We start from the raw sequence: 21,935 nt of genomic DNA, 5'->3' as shown, positions 1-21,935 counted from the left end.
GGCTCCAACAAGCCACGCCTCCAAGTCTTCTAGTAGGCTGTCGTCGCTACAATTTATTTAGTCAAAATGCATTTTTATTGTACTTAACACATACCAAAACCACTACCATGCATTTAAATGACTGCAAACATTATACATTATATGTCATGTAGTGACTCCATGTCTTTCATGTGCCTATGTCAAATAAACAGACTAACTTGACGAGAGCATTGCAACCAATGTCCAATGGTCAGAATTTGACGTGTACTGGGTTGTTCCACAAAATTAGTTCCCTTTGTGTCCCTTTGATAGGTTAAGTAGAAATGATGGACCAATATTGCATTTTAAAAGCCTATTATATGAAATGAAGTGCCCTTTGAATATAGACTACATGGAGAATTCAATCAATTTGATTTTGAATATGAAAAAAAGCATTTTGGCATGTCACTCCATGCACCCTCAACCACACCAGAAAATATTTTTGCAGCTGAAAGACGATGCCCAGAGCATACCAGTGATGTTGCACAACAATTTAAGTTGACCAGACGGACACCTTCCTCTCCATGGAGAACGATTGAGTATGTCATTGTCTAGTTCATATAATTTAGGCTATACAATGATCCATGATAGACAAACAATGTGACTATTCACTAACTCCACCTTTGTGTCTATGTTTTAGGAGTCAACAGACAACAATTCAGCCTCACTGAAGTATGTCCAGAAAAATGCAGTATACACATTAGAGTAGGTTATTGTGAAGGTAGGCCTATGTCACAAAATAACATCATAGCTCTCACACACCCAGAAAACTGAGAGAAGATTGTCTCTCCAAAAAATGCAAATCAGGTCACTGTCCATGATTGTCCAACCCTGCTAAAACCTAGGTGAAGTAGAGTAGAGTCAGGACTACAACAAGGCTGGACAATCATGGGTGGCTTGACCCAGGTGTTGATGTACACAGTGGGTACGAACCCGACAGCAATGTCTTGACGAGATACAGAGAGAGAGCGAATCTGGGCTGAAGACAGCAACATGGTAATGTATGGACCGGATCCATGACAGACATAATGACAATTCAATAACCTACCTATGTGTCTTACAGGACTGAGGACTCCCGGGCTGTGTGATGCAGACCAAGGACACATGCATTGAATGATAAACAGAACAAAACATGGACCCATTCTGTTGCTCAGCAATATTGTAATATTGACATAATGTGAGGATGGATGATATTTCTTTAAAATATATATCACAAAATGGATCCATGTTTTATTATGTTTATCATTAAATGCCTGTTCTTATTATGTTTACATAACCAACTACAACAATGGAATGGAAAATAAATTATTACAATAGGCTCTCCCGAGTGGCGCAGTGGTCTAAGGCGCTGCATCGCAGTGCTAGCTGTGCCACTAGAGATCCTGCTTCGAATCCAGGCACCGGGAGACCCCATGGGGCGGCGCACAATTGGCCCAGCGTCGTCCAGGGTAGGGGAGGGAATGGCCGGCAGGGATGTAGCTCAGTTGGTAGAGCATGGCATTTGCAACGCCAGGGTTGTGGGTTCGATTCCAGTATAAAAAATAAAAATGTATGCACTCACTAACTGTAAGTCGCTCTGGAGAGCGTCTGCTAAATGACTAAAAATGTAAAATGTTAATATACAGAAAGCCCACATGTTCATTATAGTCTACTCCTATGCTCAGGGTCCTATCACACATTGAGTACTGAGGGTTTCCAATGTTACAATATGTTTGAGGGGGGCCACATTGGCATTTCAATTGTTATGGGGGTCCTCATGAGCACCACTGACATTAGAACCATGACTGTGCTCTAACAAGCCACCACTTCCTCCTCTCTAGGCAATAACCTATATTACAGTACATACACATTCTGGTACAGCAACACTGGTGTTCTTGTTCTGAGAATACAAGCTAACTAGTAATTTTTCACTCCATACACATCAACAGTGTAATATCTGTATGAGGTTTGATAATAAATAATAAGGAAAGTACAGTAGAATTACATGATATGTATGTATACAGTGTCAGATGTTAATTGGTAGGCAATGCATTTGGTACGGAGTATGGTTTATAATTTGACCAAGTGATGGCCTTCTTCTAACCGGCTCATCAAAACAGTGTGCAATAAGTATTGTATTAGTAGCTAGCTATATTGTTATACAAGTATTGGTCTACATTCTAGCTAGTGTCCATCACTGATACAGGCCATAGTTGCTTTCCTTCGCTCCCTACAAAAAGCTTTAGGGCCAACTGTTATATTGGTAATCTAGTAGCCAGCTAGTGGGCATACTTGTAAACATTACAGCTTGGTCGTTCCAACTGTTGTTTAGTTAGCTAGCCAGATTTCGAGTACAGTAGCTAGCTAACTACCTAATATTTTCTCTTCAGATAATGAGGTTATCAAAAAAACTGATGAAGGGAAGCTAGCTAGCATAGTTACCGGTACTCTTATGCTCGAAACAATATTGGAAACAATTATCCACAGTTGCTAATAGTTACCTAGCTAGCTAGCTTTATTGATCCGGGGTGTAGGTTAGCTAGCCTCTAGCTTCGCCGGTAAAACTCCAGTATTACCGCTAAACTCTGTATTCATCTTTGATCATTCAATTCCGTTGCAGAAGAGGTAGGGGGAGAGTGGATGGTCCTCTGCCTTGTCCTATCTACCTAACTGTGCTGTGCTCCGTAAGTTAGCAATTAGCAAAGCAACCCTGACCCTGGCTTTTTGGTGTGTTTACAATTCGCGGAGTGCCACAGACCGTATGGGCTGTGCACACGGAGGAAGGTGGCGATGTGCACACCCGATTAATCAATATTTATAAGGAGCCATACGTCGGCGTTCAGAGGGTGGAACTAAACCAGCATTTCCACACTAGGACAGGAATTAAGTCGAAATAGTGACGCCAACTTCCTCTGGAGGGGTCCTTTAAGTATACCAATTAGCAGTTCACTAAGATGCTAAATATAGTTGATATTCTATACAGGGTGTTTCTGGTCTATCTGAATAACTAAGAGCCTAAAAGCCACCATAAATTAGTTATTTGTGTCAAACCTCAGTGAGCACACAGATGATTTACAGCCACATCAACACTCTGTTTTTCTCCCTGCAACAACACTTGTACACACATGCAGGGAAGCACACACACATACAGTACCAGTCAAAAGTTTGGACACACCTACTCATTCAAGGGTTTTTCTTTATTCTTACTATGTTTTACATTGTAGAATGAAAGTGAAGACATCAAAACTATGACAACACATATGGAATCATGTAGTAACCAAAAAAGTGTTAAACAAATCAAAATAATTAGCCACCCTTTGCCTTGATGACAGCTGGTAAAATAGTGTGCCTTGAATTCTAAATAAATCACAGAGTGTGACCAGCAAAGCACCCCCACACCATAACACCTCCTCCTCCATGCTTTACGGTGGGAACTACACATGTGGAGATCATCCGTTCACCCACACGCGTCTCACAAAGACACGGTGGTTTGAACCAAAAATCTCCAATTTGGACTCCAGACCAAAGGACACATTTCCACCGGTCTAATGTCCATTGCTCGTGTTTCTTGGCCCAAGCAGGTCTCTTCTTATTATTGGTGTCCTTTAGTAGTGGTTTCTTTGCAGCAATTCGACCATGAAGGCCTGATTCACACAGTCCCCTCTGAACAGTTGATGGTGAGATGTGTCTGTTACTTGAACTCTGTGAAGCATTTATTTGGACTGCAATTTCTGAGGCTGGTAACTCTGCTGCAGGGGTAACTCTGGGTCTTCCATTCCTGTGGCAGTCCTCATGAGAGCCAGTTTCATCATAGGGCTTGATGGGTTTTGCGACTGCACTTGAAGAAACTTTCAAAGTTCTTGAATTGTTCCGTATTGACTGACCTTCATGTCTTAAAAGTAATGATGGACTGTCGTTTCTCTTTGCTTATTTGAGCTGTTCTTGCCATAATATGGACTTGGTCTTTTACCAAATAGGGCTATCTTCTGTATAACCACCCCTACCTTGTCACAACACAGCTGATTGTCTCAAACGCATTAAGAAGGAAAGGAATTCCACAGATTAACTTTTAAGAAGGCACAGCTGTTAATTGAAATGCATGCCAGGTGACTACCTCATGAAGCTGGTTGAGAGAATGCCAAGAGTGTGCAAAGCTGTCATCAAGGCAAAGGTTGGCTATTTGAAGAATCTCAGACTGCTGGCATTTACACGGCTGTCAGCCCACATTTACCACTAAGGCCTGACCCAGGTCTCCCAGCCCCAACATATACGTACACACACACACACACACACACACACACACATATTGTGTTATGTAAGTTGAATGGTAAAACACACTTTTGGTTTAAAGATTAACGTACATTTTTAGCACCATTCAGTTATACTTCAAGCTCTACATATCCTTTCAGCCGGTCTTATTTTTTTGATAAAGTTGGCTTAGTATCGGTAATATCAGGTGATTTATGGGTTAGATATGTGTACCACCCAACAGCACATTGTCACAGCTGTATTTTATACATGGCCAATTGGCCATCAGATCTGTCCTGCAAGCCCTGGAGACGGTCACCTTGTCACCGGCCATTACTCATGGAGACATGATTGACTGGGGTGGCTTGTATCCGGCACTGCTACACACACAAACACACAAACTATAAATGTATTTGTGCAGCATCAGTACCCTAATGGTGATGATGTTAATGGACATGACTTAATCAGACAGCCCGTAACGCTCTCTCTCTCACACACACACAGTCTCTCACACCCCAGTAAAGAGCTGTGAAATGTGGTCAGTAATAAATGCATTGGCTGCTGGGCTGTGTTGACATGTGGAGTGATAACAATGACATCCATACTTAACATTAAACCCACATTAAATATGGCTGCCGCTCTGCAACTGCTGTTTCCATTTCGATGCTGCATTCTTTTCCAATGGCCTCTGGTTTTCAACAGAACAACAGATGATTGTGAATGATAATCATGGGAGGATTGTTTATGCTGAGTAATGTAATGAGAGGAGTTGGCTATGTCAGAGTGAGTGGATCCTTGTTTACATACATACACACATACATTATTATACATCAATATGGAGGCAACTGTTAAATTACCTTCATTAAGCATCCTTCTACCTGTTAACTGACCAATTGGTATTCATCCTCCATCTCTTGCACAAGCTCATCTTCTCTCTCCCCTCTCTCTCTCTCTCTCTGTCTAGCTCTATCTCTCTCTCTGTCTATCTCTATCTCTCTCTCCGTCTATCTCTATCTCTCTCTCTCCCCCTCTGTTTCATTCTCTCTCATATTATTTCTCAATTTCCTCTCCTCTGCAGATGACCTATAATAGCTTGAACTCCTCTGCATGCTGTATAACCACCTTATATCATATAACATCTTTCATACCGCTAACGTTAAAGCTTTATACACCCAAACACACACACATACATACACTCACACATACAGTGCCTTCGGAAAGGACTCAGACCCCTTGACTTTTTCCACATTCTGTTATGTTACAATCTTATTCTAAAATGGATTAAATAAATAGAAATCCTCAGCAATCTACACACAATACCTCATAATGACAAAGTGAAAACAGGTTTTTAGTATTAGGACCCTTTGCTATGACACTCGCAATTGAGCTCAGGTTCATCCTGTTTCCATTGATCATCCTTGAGATGTTTCTACAACTTGATTGGAGTCCACCTGTGGTAAAAAAGGCACACACCTGTCTATATAATGTCCCAAAGTTGACAGTGCATGTCGGAGCAAAAATCAAGCCATGACGTCGAAGTAATTGTCCGTAGAGCTCCGAGACAGGATTGTGTCGAGGCACAGATCTGGGGAAGGGTACCAAAAAATGTCTGCAGCAATGAAGGTCCCCAAGAACACAGTGGCCTCCATCATTCTTAAATGGAAGAAGTTTGGAACCACCAAGACTCTTCCTAGAGCTGGCCGCCCGGCCAAACTGAGCAATCGGGGGAAAAGGGCCTTGGTCAGGGAGGTGACCAAGAACCCGATGGTCACTCTGACAGAGCTCTAGAGTTCCTCTGTGGAGATGGGAGAACCTTCCAGAAGGACAACCATCTTTGCAGCACTCCACCAATCAGGCCTTTATGGTAGAGTGGCCAGGTGGAAGCCACTCCTCAGTAAAAGGCACATGACAGCCCACTTGGAGTTTGCCAAAAGGCATGTGAAGACTCTCAGACTATGAGAAACAAGATTCTCTGGTCTGATGAAACCAAGATTGAACTCTTTGGCCTGAATGCAAAGCGTCACGTCTGGAGGAAACCTGGCACCATCCCTACGGTGAAGCATGGTGGTGGCAGCATCATGCTGTGGGGATGTTTTTCAGCAGCAGGGACTGGGAGACTAGTCAGGATCGAGGAAAAGATGAACGGAGCAAAGTACAGAAAACCTGCTCCAGAGCGCTGAGGACCACAGACTGGGGCGAAGGTTCACCTTCCATCAGGACAACAACCCTAAGCTCACAGCCAAGACAACGCATGAGTGGCTTCGGTACAAGTCTCTGAATGTCCTTGAGTGGCACAGCCAGAGCCCGGACTTGAACCCGATCAAACATCTCTGGAGAGACCTGAAAATTGCTGTGCAGCAACGCTCCCCATCCAACCTGACAGAGCTTGAGAGGATCTGCAGAGAAGAATGGGAGAAACTCCCCAAATACAGGTGTGCCAAGCTTGTAGCGTCATACCCAAGAAGACTTGATGCTGTAATCGCTGCCAAAGGTGCTTCAAGAAAGTACTTAGTAAAGGGTCTGAATACTTATGTAAATGTTATTTTTTAAATTTTAATAAATTAGGAAACATTTCTAAAAACCTGTTTTTGCTTTGTCATTATGGGGTGTTGTGTGTAGATTGAGGAAAACAAACAATTTAATATATTTTAGAATAAGGCTGTAATGTAACAAAATGTGGAAAAAGTCAAGGTGTCTGAATACTTTCCCCACACACACACATACCCAAACACGCACACACATACACCCAAACACGCACACACATACACGCACACACATACACCCAAACACGCACACACATACACCCAAACACGCGCACACATACACCCAAACACGCGCACACTTACACCCAAACACGCACACACATACACCCAAACACGCACACACATACACCCAAACACGCACACACATACACACACAGACACCCAAACATACACACATACACCCAAACACACACACACTCAAATGTTATTTGACATTAGAAGTTAATGAAGCACATAGTTGTGTGCACTTATGTCCTTGTCTCATGTGGTAACACTTACCCATTAGAGCCGCTGAGCCACGCATGGAAGCCATTTTGGCTGTGCGTTGTCTTAGCTCAGCAAATACTGTATGGCCCAAAATCTGGGAATCATTTTGTGATAAGAGGGTGTTTTGTTTGTTCCAGTCGGTGGGCTGGCATGGTCCAAGGGCAAGGCTCCTCTAGACCTACAGTTTGTCTAAAGTCTTAATAATAATCTGTTACCCCAGTTTTACCCCTACAACAACCCCAGAGAAAACAAACAGGCCTATTCTGTGGTATTATTGATGCTTATGATGCAGTGGCTTTTGATCGATGTGTGCCATTTATTATGTGTATTTATTATGTATATTGATTTGTATGTGCTAGCTAGAGAATATACTGTGTGTGTGTGTTATCATATATGTGTGTGTGTGTGTGTGTGTGCTGATGATATATGTTATGTCTGCATAGATGAAGTGGATCAGTGTTAGTGTGGGGAGCATTGGAGTTGTTACTATGGTCAGCGCAGGGTTATGAGTAAATCAATAAGCAGTAAAAACGTACATATATGACAGACTCCCCATAGACTCCTTTAATACCCCTGAGTTTTTATTGGCAGTGGCCACATCTTAAACATGTCCAATAGTATTTATCTGTTTTAGAATAACTTTGCAGCGGCTACAGATGGTTTATTAGGGTGCAGGGAGAGGTAGAAAAGCATTGAATGAATGTCAGCTGTTACCTTAAACATGGACTCCTTTTTAGGGACTTTTAAAGGATTGTCCTTGCTCATGTGGTGTTTTGGACCTATCAGAAGTCACTTGATTTGGGAGTAATAGTCGGCAACTAGATATGAAAATGATATAACGTTTCAATTTCCTCTATTAAATAGCCTAGGATCTTTTATAAACGTAGCTGCTGCTTTCTTTTTGTCTGTTTCCTAAATGTTATAATCTGTCTCCCCAAGTTTCTGTTACATGTACAGTAGGTCTAACCTGGTTGTTGTGTGTGTTGTCCAGTTACTACAGCCTGGATGACATCAGCCACGAGACCGTTAACAAGTACCTGTCCAACCTGGTGGAGAGGAGTCTCCGAGACCTGGAGTGTTCCTACTGTATGGAGATAGGAGAGGTAGGGAGTGTGTGCATTTGTGTGTGTAATTGTGTTTGTGTGTGTATGACCTGTATGTCTGTGCACATGTATTCATTTTAATGTATTTGCCTGTAGTAATCAGGCAGTGTGAAGTTATAAAGCACACAGGTACATACCGAGGGAACCATTGTGGTTTGTGTTGATAGATTTAACATGAATCAGTACGGTTGACCATGTCTTCCCTCCTGTCCTTTCTCCTCCCGTCTTCCTCCCTGTCTCCTCTCCTCTTTTCCTCCCTGTTTCCTCTCCTCTCCTCCTCCATGTCTCCTCTCCTACTGTCTCCCTCCCTCCAGGATGATTGCACAATTGAGCCCCTGACGTACGGTCGTATCTCCTCCTACTACTACCTGAAGCACCAGACAGTCAGGATGTTCAAGGAGAGGCTGAGGGCTGAGCTGCCCATCCAGGACATCCTCTCTGTCCTCACGGTATGTCTGACTGACTGCTCGTAATGACCACAGAACATGATGACATTGCCTTATCTTCATCAGGGTATCTGTCACCTCCACTATATACTGGACTGGACTAGACTACTGGACTAGACTACTGGACTAGACTGTACTGGACTGGACTAGACTGTACTGGACTAGACTACTGGACTAGACTACTGGACTAGACTGTACTGGACTAGACTGTACTGGACTAGACTGTACTGGACTAGACTACTGGACTAGACTGGACTAGACTACTGGACTAGACTGGACTAGACTACTGGACTAGACTGTACTGGACTAGACTACTGGACTAGACTACTAGACTAGACTGGACTAGACTACTGGACTGTACTAGACTGGACTGGACTATACTAGACTGTACTGGACTGAACTAGACTGTACTCCATCATCAGCGGTGGGACTACAGCCATTGATTTGCATTCCGTTTTTGAAATGTTGGAGTGTGTAGTTGAATCTAATAGTCTATCAGGCATTGTGCAGGCCGACGCTATTTGTTTACCATACTACTGTGGTTCTACATGTACTTCTCCCATTGTGTTCACATTGAGCGAGAGAGGGATAGACTACTGGACAGGAGGATAGCTAGATGACCATGAGGTCAGGGTCTCAGTTCTGTCAAATAAACACCTCTTTATCTGGGCCTCATTAACTCCCCTCATCACTCCTGGGTCTCTATGTCTTTGTTCTCCTCCACTGGTTTTCTTCTCTCTTCTTCCCAGTTAATAGTGAGTACCTATTCCTCCTCTCCCTCTGTTCCCAGTTTTAGTCTGTTATTCCTAGTGAGGCTGCTGATTGGTTGCTGCTAATTGGTGGGATCATTAGGACACAAAGTGGTTTCACACCTCCGTGGGGGTCACCCGGCGACATCACAGCTGTGTCCGATAACCCGTCGTGCCCCCTCCACCCCCCCATGATGGGTCTCACCCAGACATTTAGACGAGGGGGAGGGTGAAGGATCAAAGGTTAGATAGGAAGTGTTGGGAAAGAAATGTGTTGAAAATGCAGAAAATATTGAGAAATGTTCTTCCCCTCTTTTGCACCTACAATGCCCCCAGCCAGCCCCTACACCCCCCCGTCCCTTGTCCACTCCCCCTAGCAAGATCCCTCCCCGCCACCGTCCCTTGTCCACTCCCCCCCCAGCCAGACCCCTCCCCCCTGTTGAACACAAAGGACCTGAAGCTCTACTATTTCCTCTTCTTAAAGTTCACAAGTGACCTACTACGTTCACCACACACACACACTGACAGAGTATGTGAAAAAAGTATGTTGCTCTTTCTCTCCTGCTCTTTCCAACCTTTCCCTCCCGAATTCCATCCCTCCCTGTCTGTAAATGTCACTAAAGAGAAAGTCCGTGGGAGAAAATGGATGTAGGGAGGGAGGCAGGGATGGATTGCTGGATGGAGTGAGTGAGTAGGGGAGTTAGCAGTTAGTGTGTTATGAGGATCTCTGTATAAAGATATATTGTCTTTATCTCCTGCACATCTGCATGCAGACACTAAACCACTGCCATATCAATCATTTTATTCCCCTTTTTTCCCCTCATCATTCCCTCTGTTCCTCAATCCCCCTCTTTTCTAACACTGCATCTCTCTGGTGACGGATGGAACCTTAACAGTCCAGAGCAGGGTAGGCCCAATGATAAATGTCTCCGCTGGTCCTCTGTTGATGGAAGTACGTTAGCGAAACGTAACGTACTGCAGTGAATTAGAGAAACACAGAAAAAGAGCCATGCGTGTCCATGCATCTCTGTCTCCCCTGAAACCCCACAAACAAGCCTCCACACAGAACACACCGTCAGCACTAAACACAGCCCGATTGATAGCGCATCATTGTTTTATATAGCCTATACATATCTTATGAGGAGTGAGGAATAGAGATGTGGGTAGACATTTAGACAGTTTAGCACACACTCTAACCATATGAAAGGGAACCACCACTGTACATTGTATTAAAAAATAAAACTTTACATTGTGGAAAATTGCTGTGTAGTTGCTGACTTTTCGTAGGATTTTATGAGCAGGTGTGGACAGTTATAACTTAAGGTTTCTTCATTCGCTGAGAGGTTTTGCTCTTAAATATATTTTTGGGGAACTGCTCTCTTGGGTGAGGGGAGCCAGTGATCCTGATGCAGCTGTTTTAACAGAGATGACTGAAACAAAGGATTTAACCACAGAACCACAGCAGGGAACTGACTTCCTCCTCGCTGACTTTGATCTCTCTCCTTCCATCTCTCCTATCTCTCTTTCTCTCTATATCCCCCTCCCTCCCCTCCCCTCCCCCTCCCTCACCCCACCCCCCCCTCCCCTCCCTCCTTCCCTCCCTCTCCCCCTCCTTCCCTCCCTCCCTCCCTACCTCCCTCCCCTCCCCTCACCCCACTCCCCTCACCCCACTCCCCTCCCCTCACCCCACTCCCTTCCCTCCCCTCCCTCCACTCCCTTCCCTCCCTCCCTCCCTCCCTCCCTCCCTCCCTCCCTCCCTCCCTCCCTCCCTCCCTCCCTCCTCCCTCCCTCCCTCCCTCCCTCCCTCCCTCCTTCCCTCCTTCCCTCCCTCCCTCCCTCCCTCCCTCCTTCCTCCCTCCCTCCCTCCCTCCCTCCCTCCCTCCCTCCCTCCCTCCCTCCTTTCCTCCTTCCCTCCTTCCCTCCCTCCCCCTCCCTCCCTCCCCCCCTTCCCTCCCTCCCTCCCTCCCTACCTCCCTCCCCTCCCCTCACCCCACTCCCTCCCCTCACCCCACTCCCCTCCCTCCTTCCCTCCCCTCCCTCCCTCCCTCCCTCCTTCCCTCCTTCCCTCCCTCCCTCCCTCCCTCCTTCCCTCCCTCTCCCCCTTCCCTTCCTCACTCTCTTCTTCAGGATGCTGAGGAGTACGGGGAGCTGCCCGTCAGGCACAACGAGGACCAGCTGAACAGTGAGCTGGCTCAGCGTCTCCCCCTGCAGGTCAACCCCCACAGCTACGACAGCGCCCACACCAAGACACACCTGCTGCTGCAGGCCCATTTCAGCCGCGCCCAGCTGCCCTGCTCCGACTATGGCACCGACACCAAGACCGTGCTGGACAACGCCATACGCATCTGTCAGGTTAGTGGCTGGCTGTGTAGGTTTATGTACAGTACCAAACACTACATCCCTCTGGGTTCATCCACCGCCCTGCCCCTTTCTGAACAGTGCACCTCTGAAATACTTCCTCTGTTTTCTTGTGCTTTTGTTCCCATCAAAAAGAACAGCTTTGCTTTCATACATCCCAGAATGGATCCTCTCTCAGCCCTGGGATTCAGACCCTGAGCACATTTCCATGTGTCAGTCAGAGCACCAGTACTCAGTACTTTTGCCTATTTTGCAGTTTATGTTTAATTTGGAAAGTTTTATGGGATAGCCTTTAGAAATGACTGATTCGGCATCGCTAACTGGCTACACAAAGTGGTGGACAGTGCACACGGGCATTCCCATGCGTTCTTGAATATTCTTTACTTTGGATTGAACGAATAGGCTTTGGATTGAATGAATCTGCGCTGGCTTTTTTCTCTAGGGCACTCGGAAACAGCTGCACAGTGAAGCCTATCACTACAACTAGTATTATCTGGGTGATAATTTTTTTCCTGGTCGCACTGGTGCTCCCAAAATTAAATGTCAGATCGCACAACAAATTATCCAGGAGCATGTGCCACCAAATGGTTGCACTTTAGAGCCCTGGGCATAGACATGTCATGGAGGTGCCTTGGAGGGCACTGGTAAACCGAATGCCTGACAGTCTTTTCAAATACTATAAATCAGGGGTGTCAAACTCATTTTAGCTCAGGGGCCACATGGAGGAAAATCTATTCCCAAGTGGGCTGGACCGGTAAAATCATGGTATATATAACTTAAAAACAACAACTTCAGATTGTTTTCTTTGTTTTAATACTATCAACATAAAACATAAAGCTGGAGCCTGAGGACAGTGTGTCCAAAATAGTACAAGCACAACATCACTATTAATCATAAAACACCTGAAGTTTATTTGAAAATTCTAAAGAAAAAGAACACACAAACACACAATGCCTCAGTGATTCACATAACTGTTTCACAGATCACAGAACTATATCAGGGTGTCATTTCTCAGGCAGAAATGTAGATACAAATAATGAAATCCTGTTCCCCAAACAAGTGCAAGAACCACAGAGTCAAGAATAGGTTAAATATACAAATAAAATAAAATCAATTAAAAACAATAGCACATCAACATAAAAACATATAAACATAAAGCTGGAGCCTGAGGACAGTGTGTCCAAAAGCACAACATCACTATTAATCATAAAACACCAAGTTATTTGAAATTCTGAGGACAAACAACACACAAACACACAATGCCTCAGTGATTCACAGAAGTATATCACAGATCACAGAACTATATCAGGGTGTCTCATGCAGCACTTTAAGTGGGGTTGCATAGTTTATTTGACTCCTGATACCTGGCATCTTTTAGCTTTCACCAGCGCATCAATATCAGGCGTCACATCCTGAGTGGCAGCCAACTTCAGGATGTGATTCAAGTGCTTGTGCGTGAGCCTTGAGCGCAGCTTTGTTTTATTCATGACATTATCCATCTTTAATGACTTGCAACACAAAGCCTCCTGGTGCAAAATACAGTGAAAAGTCCAAAAATCACGTCCTCCATTTGCAGATTGCACTTTCTCTCTGAACTTTGTCACAACGCCTGCGTTTTTCCCGATAATTGAGGGCGCACCATCTGTAGCCAGGCTGACAGCGCGGGACCAGTCCACTCCAACCCTGTCCAGCGCGCCGACGAGTGCAGTGAAAATATCAGCTGCTGTCGTTGTATCTGTCATCGGCACCAACTCCACGAACTCCTCGGTGACGGTCAATGTGTCATCAACTCCGCGGATGAAAATGGCCAGTTGTGCAACATCTGTAATGTCCGTGCTTTCATCAATTGCAACCGAAAACGCAATAAATGACTTTACTTTTTGCTTCAACTGGCTGTCCAAATCCACTGAAAGATCGGAAATCCTGTCTGCAACTGTGTTTCTTGTCAGGCTGATATTTTCACGGCACACAATCTCTGCTGCCTTCATCATGCATGTTTTTACAAATTCACCCTCACTAAATTATTTTGAAGCCACTGCGATTTCATTAGCAATGAGGTAGCTAGCTTTCACTGCAGCGTCACTGATGTCTCGGCTGTGAGTAAACACAGACTGCTGTTTCTTCAGACCCACCAACAGTTCATTCACCTTCTCTCTTCTCCGCTGTCCTTGAAAGTTGTCATATTTGTCGGCATGAAGACTCACATAGTGGCGACGAAGGTTATATTCTTTCAGCACTGCAACATGCTGTGAACACACCAAACATACAGCTTTCCCATTCAATTCCGTGAATAAATAGAAGGATGACAATTTTTCTTGGAACACTCTGCACTCTGCGTCCACTTTTCTCTTTTTTGACAGAGACATATTGGGGCAATGAGGGTGCCAAAGCACATAATGTTAAAAGTAGAAGCCGTAATAAATATCGCGGGCAAAACAAAGTAGCTCATCCGGACTGGCTGCACTTGCTTGACCTATTTGCTCTGCCCCGGTATAAACAGTTTGCTTGCTTAACACAATTGCTATTGCGCCATCCAGTGGACACAATTGGAACAGCAGTTTCTTTTATTGAAAAATTGCAGCTCATTTTTATACTTTACAAAATCATCTCGCGGGCCGGATTAAACCCGTTTGCGGGCCTGATCCGGCCCGCGGGCCGGACGTTTGACACCCCTGATATAAATGATCATTGTTAACTTGTATTCAAACTATTTCCATTTCAGTGTGATAATTGATCTGGACATTTTTTGACCGTCTTTGATAAATGATGCCTTTTTAAAAGACAAATACTGTATCTCTTTTGGGTCTCTGTCTTCTTTGCATGAAAGTGTTGAGGGAGATGAGGACCACAGTCAGGTTTGACCACAGAACAACCTGGCGGTGAAACCCCACCTCACGGGGACAGCACGGCTTTAACACGACAGACTGCACTGTCTGCCACTAACCTAACCACCACCCACACACTTACTGCTGATAGTTCCAGTACACACACACACTCTAAGAATACACACACACATAATGTGGATCCTGACCGGCAGTAGACCCTGTCACTCAGGAGGCTGTTGAGGTGTGGAGATTAGTTGTAGCTCCTCTTAAAAAGAGCTTTCTCAGGGATTGCCCCTAACAACCAGGCCTGTCCACCAAGTGCCCTGGCCACCAGATCCCAGGTCTGCTGGTGATTGGCCATGCCTGGGAGAGATTGGGTCCATATCTGGCTGTAGGATCTGGATCTGGATCTGTAAGCCATTGTTTCTGCCTTTGTATGTGGCGGGGGATGATCTACGAAGCGCTGACTGTGTGTGTGTCTGGTAGTGATTGTCAATTGCTCGTCCATGTGGTTACTTTTCTGGCTTCCTGCTGTGCCAGGCTAACAGAGCTTTTCTCCTCCTCGTGTGGCGAGGGTATCGTATTCATTAGAGCAAAACGTTTTGCAACGGAAAATGAAATCAAGCGTCTCTTTTTGGACTGATGTTTCAGTCCGTTTTCTTCCGTTTGGTGCCTAATGTATATGGCCCAGCTAACGGGACTCCAGTGACATCAGCCGTAGTTCTGTCATCATCCATTTGCTTCTTCAGCTTCTGTGAAATGTTAATCAGTACTACTTTAATTTGTACTGCATTAGCATTTTGATTAACTCTGCCGGGGCTTCGGCCTGTGCACTCAAGGTTCTCTTTAGTCATAGTTATTGCCGGGGAATTAATTTCTGATTAATTGAGTTTGTTAGAATGCAGCGGAGCTCAGCAAACTCTAACCTTACGAGGGAGGGAGGGAGCAGGTTAGCATTTTTCGTCATGAAGCTCTGCAGAGTGGTCACTAGCTGGCACAGCCACAAAGTCATAAAATATGATTTTAAACCTAACCCTAACCTTAACCACACTGCTAACCCTAATGCCTAACCCTAACCTGAAATTAACACCAAAAAGCAACACCAAAAAGCAATATAGCCAATTTGTACTTTTCAGCTGTTTAGCATATGTGCATGAATGTGTAAAGACATGCTGAATTTGAGTGTGCAAAATGGGCTCAATTGTAATGTAACTCAGTGTGAGTAAATCTCACACTGATGTCAGTGGGGGATTTTATATAGTTATATAAATGCACACATTTTTCAACTAAAGTAGTTCCTGTATGTCTGTCTATCTGTCTGTGCACGTGTGTTGGTGGGTGCGTCTCTACAGGCCATGCTGGACGTAGCAGCCAACGAGGGCTGGCTGGTGACTGCTCTCAGCATCTGTAACCTGGTGCAGATGATCGTTCAGGGCAGGTGGCTCAATGACTCCTCTATACTGACCCTACCTACCATAGAGCAGCAACACCTCTACCTGTTCAGGTAAACGACATTACACACACACACACACACACACACACACACACACACGATGAGAATGGTGCTAGGACTCTCTAATTAACACTATGACATGGACCATTTTATAATCCACAGACACTATCAAACTCTGCAAACATTATTGTCATCAAGCAGCATCAGTTACATTCTGCTAACCTCAGGGCTGCTTGCGCGCGCACACACACTAACACACACACACACACACAGAGAGAGAGGAAATTCAAGAGTGAGTGTCCAAAGCAATCTTAATTATTTTTACATACACACCATGTGGATTTGAGACGCTGCTTCCTGCAGTGAAGAATCATTTTGTGAAAACTCAATAAATATGGTAAGGAGAAAGGGATAGAGGGATGAGAGAGGACTGAGGTTCCAGTGGCGATGAGACAGCAGGAAGTGTGGTTAGGATTTAAAATCACATGACTAGATCTGCCCCCTGTTGTTCCCCGCAGCAGGTGGAGCTCCAAGGGAGGGAGGGGCGGAGCCAGGGGCTTCCACGGACCAATAGAAGGGCTCCCTGAGCTGATTGCCACCTGCGAGGGGCGGGAGAACACCTTCGCTGCCATCGTGGGGGAGGCGCTTCAGCCCCATCAGATCTCCCAGGTAACAACCTTCTAACATTCTGCATTCCTTCACCTCACCTCACCGTTAAAGTGTCTCTTTCCTATAGAAATAGAGGGTTTCTAGGGGTACATATACGCTTCACCATGGACCCTCCCGTCTCCATTGTCCTTCCAAGGTGTCGGCCTCATCTCTCTATTCATGTAACGTTCTCACATTCGCTACCAGAGCACTACCAAACAACATATACACACACTCTACCAACGTCAGCCCACACACACACACACACACACACACACACACAGTGAGAAGCATCAGTCTGTCCCGGTGATCCAAGGTACCTCCAGGATCTCCTATTACGATCCAATGAGAGGGTTTACAGCACCAATCTAAGTGCTAATTGCAGCTGTAATGAGAACGTCCAGGCGCCACTGCCAGCCCAGCGGCCTTACCCAATCAGTGTCCCCGCTCCCCCTTCACCCAGCCCCCCCATGGTGTTGCGGCCTGGCTAATTAAATAACTAGATGCGTGGCAGTGTCCCAGTCTGATTCTACGGGGGACAGTAATCCTTACATAAATAGCTTTTGTTGGGTGAGTCTGAGAGGCTTTTCTCATTCTCCCATCCCAGTCCCTGACACTGACAGGGTCTTCAGGAGGAAAACACACATTCACACACCTATCACCCATACTCTCTCTCTACCTTCCTCTATCTCGCTTGCTCTCTATCCCCTTTTGGAATTGTGTTTTCTTCTCCATTCGAGTCAGATGTTAAAGTCACCATGACAAAGCTTTAAGAGGCACCTAAGACCATGTGAATTATGTGTGTTTGAATGAATCAAGCTTTCATCAAACACTCTAGTCTTAGCAGATAGATATGTCCATCTTATACAAGGCTCTCACTTAAGTCTGACTCTCTCTCTCCCCCACACTCTCTCCCTCCTCTTTTCTCTCTCTCTGCACTCCGATCTGACACATTTCCTTGTCTCTCTCTCCCTCTCTCATTTCTCTGCACCCCTCTCTGTTTCTCTCTTATTATCCCCCATCCCTTCCTTTGCCCTCCTTCCTCTCCTCTCCCCTCCCCTCCTCCAGGCCTGGTCATTCCTCAGCCATCTGCCGGTGATGGAGGTGCGTCTGAGTGTGAAGGGTTGGTGGGAGGGGTGTGGGGAGCAGACAGAGCGCCCCCTCCCTGCGGCCGGGGGGAAGCTCAGGGACGACAAAAGCTGGCTGGATGTCCACGCTGACCAGGAGTACGTCCTGCAAGTCTCACTGCAGCGCATCAACACCGGCCAGCAGAGGGTACATACACACACTCATGCTCACACATGTATAAAGGAGCTCACACACATTATTGACGTTAGTTATGATTGACTGCTGATAAGTTGATTTGTCATCATGTTTTCCAGAGGAAGCAGGACAGTAAGGCCCAGGCCCCCAGGTTCCCTAAGAATAAGGATGAGGGCTGGTTCCTGGTTCTAGGAGAGGTGGAGCGCAGAGAGCTACTGGCCGTCAAACGCATTGGATACTGCCGACACCGCAGCACCGTTTCCCTGGCCTTCTACACCCCCGAGAAGACCGGAAAGTACGTACGAGAATGTTAAAAATAATTGGTTCAACAAATATTTTCTTTGGGGTCTAGGCCCGGTTAGTTTAGGCATTTTGGGACAGCTGCCGGTGTGAAAGGGGTTTTATAATAACATTTGATTCATTGATATTTATCCCACCACAAACTCTTACTTCCCCTGGTAACCCTCTACTCCCCCTCCAGGTGTATCTACACGCTATACTTGATGAGTGACAGTTACCTGGGTCTGGACCAGCAGTATGACCTCCACCTCAACGTGACCCCTGCCTGCATCGCTGCCCAGGTCAACAGTGAAGTCACTGAGGCCATGGGAGGCATGTCCTTCAAGTGATATGTCAACATGATGACATCATCATGAGTTACATGATGACAATGAAAAAAATGAGGAGACAATGGCCATGTGTGTCTTTAGACACCAATGTTCGGGACGTTTACACGGATGATGTGATGGTGGTGATTGTGTGACTGGAGGTTAGCCTTAAAGCAGGGATGTCAAACTCATTCCATGGAGGGCCTAGTGTCTGCGGGTTTGAGGGAGGGAGGGAGGGAGGGAGGATACAGGGTTAAGTACTAGTTAGAGTCTGGGGCATGGGCTATGGGAAACTGTGGCCTAATGGGACCATGTACAATGATCGGTCAGTCAATAGAAATACTCATGAAAGACAGGGCTGTCAAGTTACATTAACATTGTGTAATACAATGAATAACTATTTTGTTGCAGTACATAATATCATTCCCCAGTCATATTATGTCAATGATATATCCAGGCATTGGCCTACTCTCCAAATCCACCAACTTTTGAATGGATGGTGAGGAAAATAAAACCAGATAAACGGTGGCTTGTTTTACTCAGTTCATTTAGAGACTGGAGAGTGGTGTGGTATGGTGGGGGAGGGGTGACATATTTCATTGAGACGTTGTTGAGATGAAGACTAACAGTAGTAAGAGAGAGCAGCATAAAGCGTGGTGGTTAACGGCAGGAAAAATGTGGCATCACTGTGTCGAACAGGGAAAAGCTGCTCCCGGAGAGGAGTTTAGTTTATTTAGGCTGGCGGGGTGGAACTGGAATTCTGTGCAGGTGTGTGAAACATGCTTCCCTGTAGTGCTGTGGGGCTACAGTCTGGTGTGCCAAACGGTCACATCTGTTGGATGAAATACAGGCACTGCCCTCCCCCACAATCCTTAGTGTATAGCACAGAATAGCCTCCTCCTTTCCCTCTTCTTCATCTCCTCTTTCTCTGTGGAAGAATCATCTATAGAAGCTGGTCAAACTGCCATAGACAGTCGTACAGGGAACAGAAGAATGTAACCTAAATAAATAGAGAGAAATATGGAAAGGTGTCTCAAATTGTTTTATTGATTAGTATTTTGTAACTGTATTTCTTTCTTTTCTTGGGTGAGCTGACAACTATATTTTAGAACCGAACTTATGAGACAAAATCCAGCTGCTTCTTTGTTCTGATTTTTGGATTGACCAATCAATTGAAGCATATGTAACTTCTCTCTTGATTGAAAAATATGTTGTTGTTTTTTCTTTAAAATTATTTTTGGTTTTTACAACTTTGAGATAGTGACCTATATATTGTTATGTTATATATTACACTTACTATCAATGCCAAAAAACATATCATGCAAATAATTACTGGTAAACCTCATATAAAAAGCACACCATTTAATCTCAAACTACATTGCATGTCTGGTTGACCACCATGTCCTTTCTATAGTATATAGTCAGTCTGTCACTGGGGCAATTTTCCTCTGCCATGGTTTCATCTGAACATGGAAACCTTATGGTCCTAAAGAACAGCTATCTGTCAATCAGACAGGGGTCAAATAAACATGTCAAACACTTTCAAGTATTTGGTAGTGTTTGTGGTGAGCATAATTTAGACCTCTACTTTCACCCATGCGCTGGACTCACTTTCTTCTCCTGTAGCGGTCAGGTTCACCACGTGATCGTCGGATTTCCACCACTTCACTATTGGATCCAGAATTGCAGATGGCTAATAGGCCTATTGTATTGGAATTAAACCATAGGGAATGCGTTGCTATGTCTCTGCCACAAATAGCACAGGCTACTTTTTTTCAGTCTGTGTGTAGTGTATCCCATATTTGAGCTGAATTAATTTTGAATATAATTTCGTTACTTTATAGCCAAAGTGTGACAGGGACTCCAATGTAATTTGATGATTTTCGTCTGAGTAGGCCATATAGCTAAATAGTGGGCTGTGCAGTCCACAGTACTAGACATGTAGTTTATTATAGGCACATGTTGTTTGGTAGTGTAGCCTACTGCATTAAGGTTCGTTTAAATACACATTAGGATCACAGGACAGCACTATCATGCTGTTAACATAATTATGAAAATAACAGTTATTCATGAATATTAGGCTAGCTGTGCCTAATATGATAATCCACATTTTCGAGTTAGAAAACCCTGGAGTCGATGTCAACGCCCCTGCGGAAATCTAATTGGCATAATGGGAAAATCCCCATCAAAATCCTTCTGTTTAAGCTAGCTAGAGATATCTGTTTATATCTGATATTTTTTATTCTAACAAAAACGTCTGTATCATCCGAACAGTTTGGCCTACAAACTAATATGTTCTCCGTTTTTCTCTACTACCCCCACAAGCTTCACTTCATGGAACTCATCTGAAGTCTTACCACTGATCTGCCAACTTTCATCTGGATTATCAGTTACACATGAAGTCTGGATTATCAGCTACACACTAATATGAACCCTCTATATAAAGGTGCGGCTATCATGAACACATACATGTCCGTTGTTTTGCTCTAGGACGCCCACAAGCCTCACAAGCCTCATCTGAAGGTAGCCCAGTACCAGTAAAAAACAATTATGTTAGTATATATGAAAGTAGTTTAGTGGCCAAAATGTTTAGTTAAATATGGGTAAAAATATATATATACATATTTCCTGATCTTATATTTCTCAGATATAGGACAGACACTTTAAAACAAACATCCTTTTGATTTACTTTTTGACAATCTGTTTTTCCATGTATGAATCTGTTAGTCAATGCGTTTCTATGAGCTAATAGCAGTAAGGCCAAATCCAATGTTTCATCAAGTAATTAATTACTTTTTGTATAGGCCTACCTAAAGGGGTCCTAAAATTCCAAATCAAAGCTAAATTATCCTTGGTATGACCATCTTAAAACAATTCCATATGTTATCTTAGTAGAACCCCAGTTTAGACTCTTAAGGATGAACTGTTCTGTTATTTTCACAGTGAAATGTGAATGTATCTCTGTGTGTCGCCATTTAGACGAAACCTAGTTAGATTGTCTAACTTGAGGCATGCCACATTACTGTCGATTAAGACAGTCACTGACAGAGGACATGTTGCTGTGAATTTTGTCATTTTAAGCTAATTAGGCCTACCCAGTGGAGGTAGCCTAGGTAGATGTTTTACTATATGGCATCATTTTGAGTCCATCCTGGGGACTTAATAAGCTCGAGTCTTTTATATTGTTCTCTTTTCCACAGATATTTGC

General features: G+C 44.5%; 1 protein-coding gene across 1 annotated transcript in view; it reads left to right on the top strand.

Annotated features, from left to right (window-relative positions):
• LOC121543033 (activating signal cointegrator 1 complex subunit 3) overlaps positions 1–20,268 on the top strand; it is a 160,326-nt gene extending 140,058 nt beyond the window's left edge. Inside the window, exons 36-43 of the mRNA XM_041852716.2 lie at positions 8,266–8,377; positions 8,692–8,826; positions 11,700–11,924; positions 16,108–16,259; positions 16,727–16,877; positions 17,925–18,131; positions 18,239–18,414; positions 18,601–20,268. Coding sequence (XP_041708650.2) covers positions 8,266–8,377; positions 8,692–8,826; positions 11,700–11,924; positions 16,108–16,259; positions 16,727–16,877; positions 17,925–18,131; positions 18,239–18,414; positions 18,601–18,748 — 1,306 coding nt within the window. The 3' untranslated portion in view covers positions 18,749–20,268. The remainder of the gene's footprint in view (positions 1–8,265; positions 8,378–8,691; positions 8,827–11,699; positions 11,925–16,107; positions 16,260–16,726; positions 16,878–17,924; positions 18,132–18,238; positions 18,415–18,600) is intronic.
• The last annotated feature ends 1,667 nt before the right edge of the window (positions 20,269–21,935 follow it).

The sequence above is a fragment of the Coregonus clupeaformis genome, chromosome 28, assembly GCF_020615455.1.
Source record: "Coregonus clupeaformis isolate EN_2021a chromosome 28, ASM2061545v1, whole genome shotgun sequence".
Taxonomy (NCBI): Eukaryota; Metazoa; Chordata; class Actinopteri; order Salmoniformes; family Salmonidae; genus Coregonus; species Coregonus clupeaformis.
This window is presented reverse-complemented; position numbering and strand designations above follow the sequence as displayed.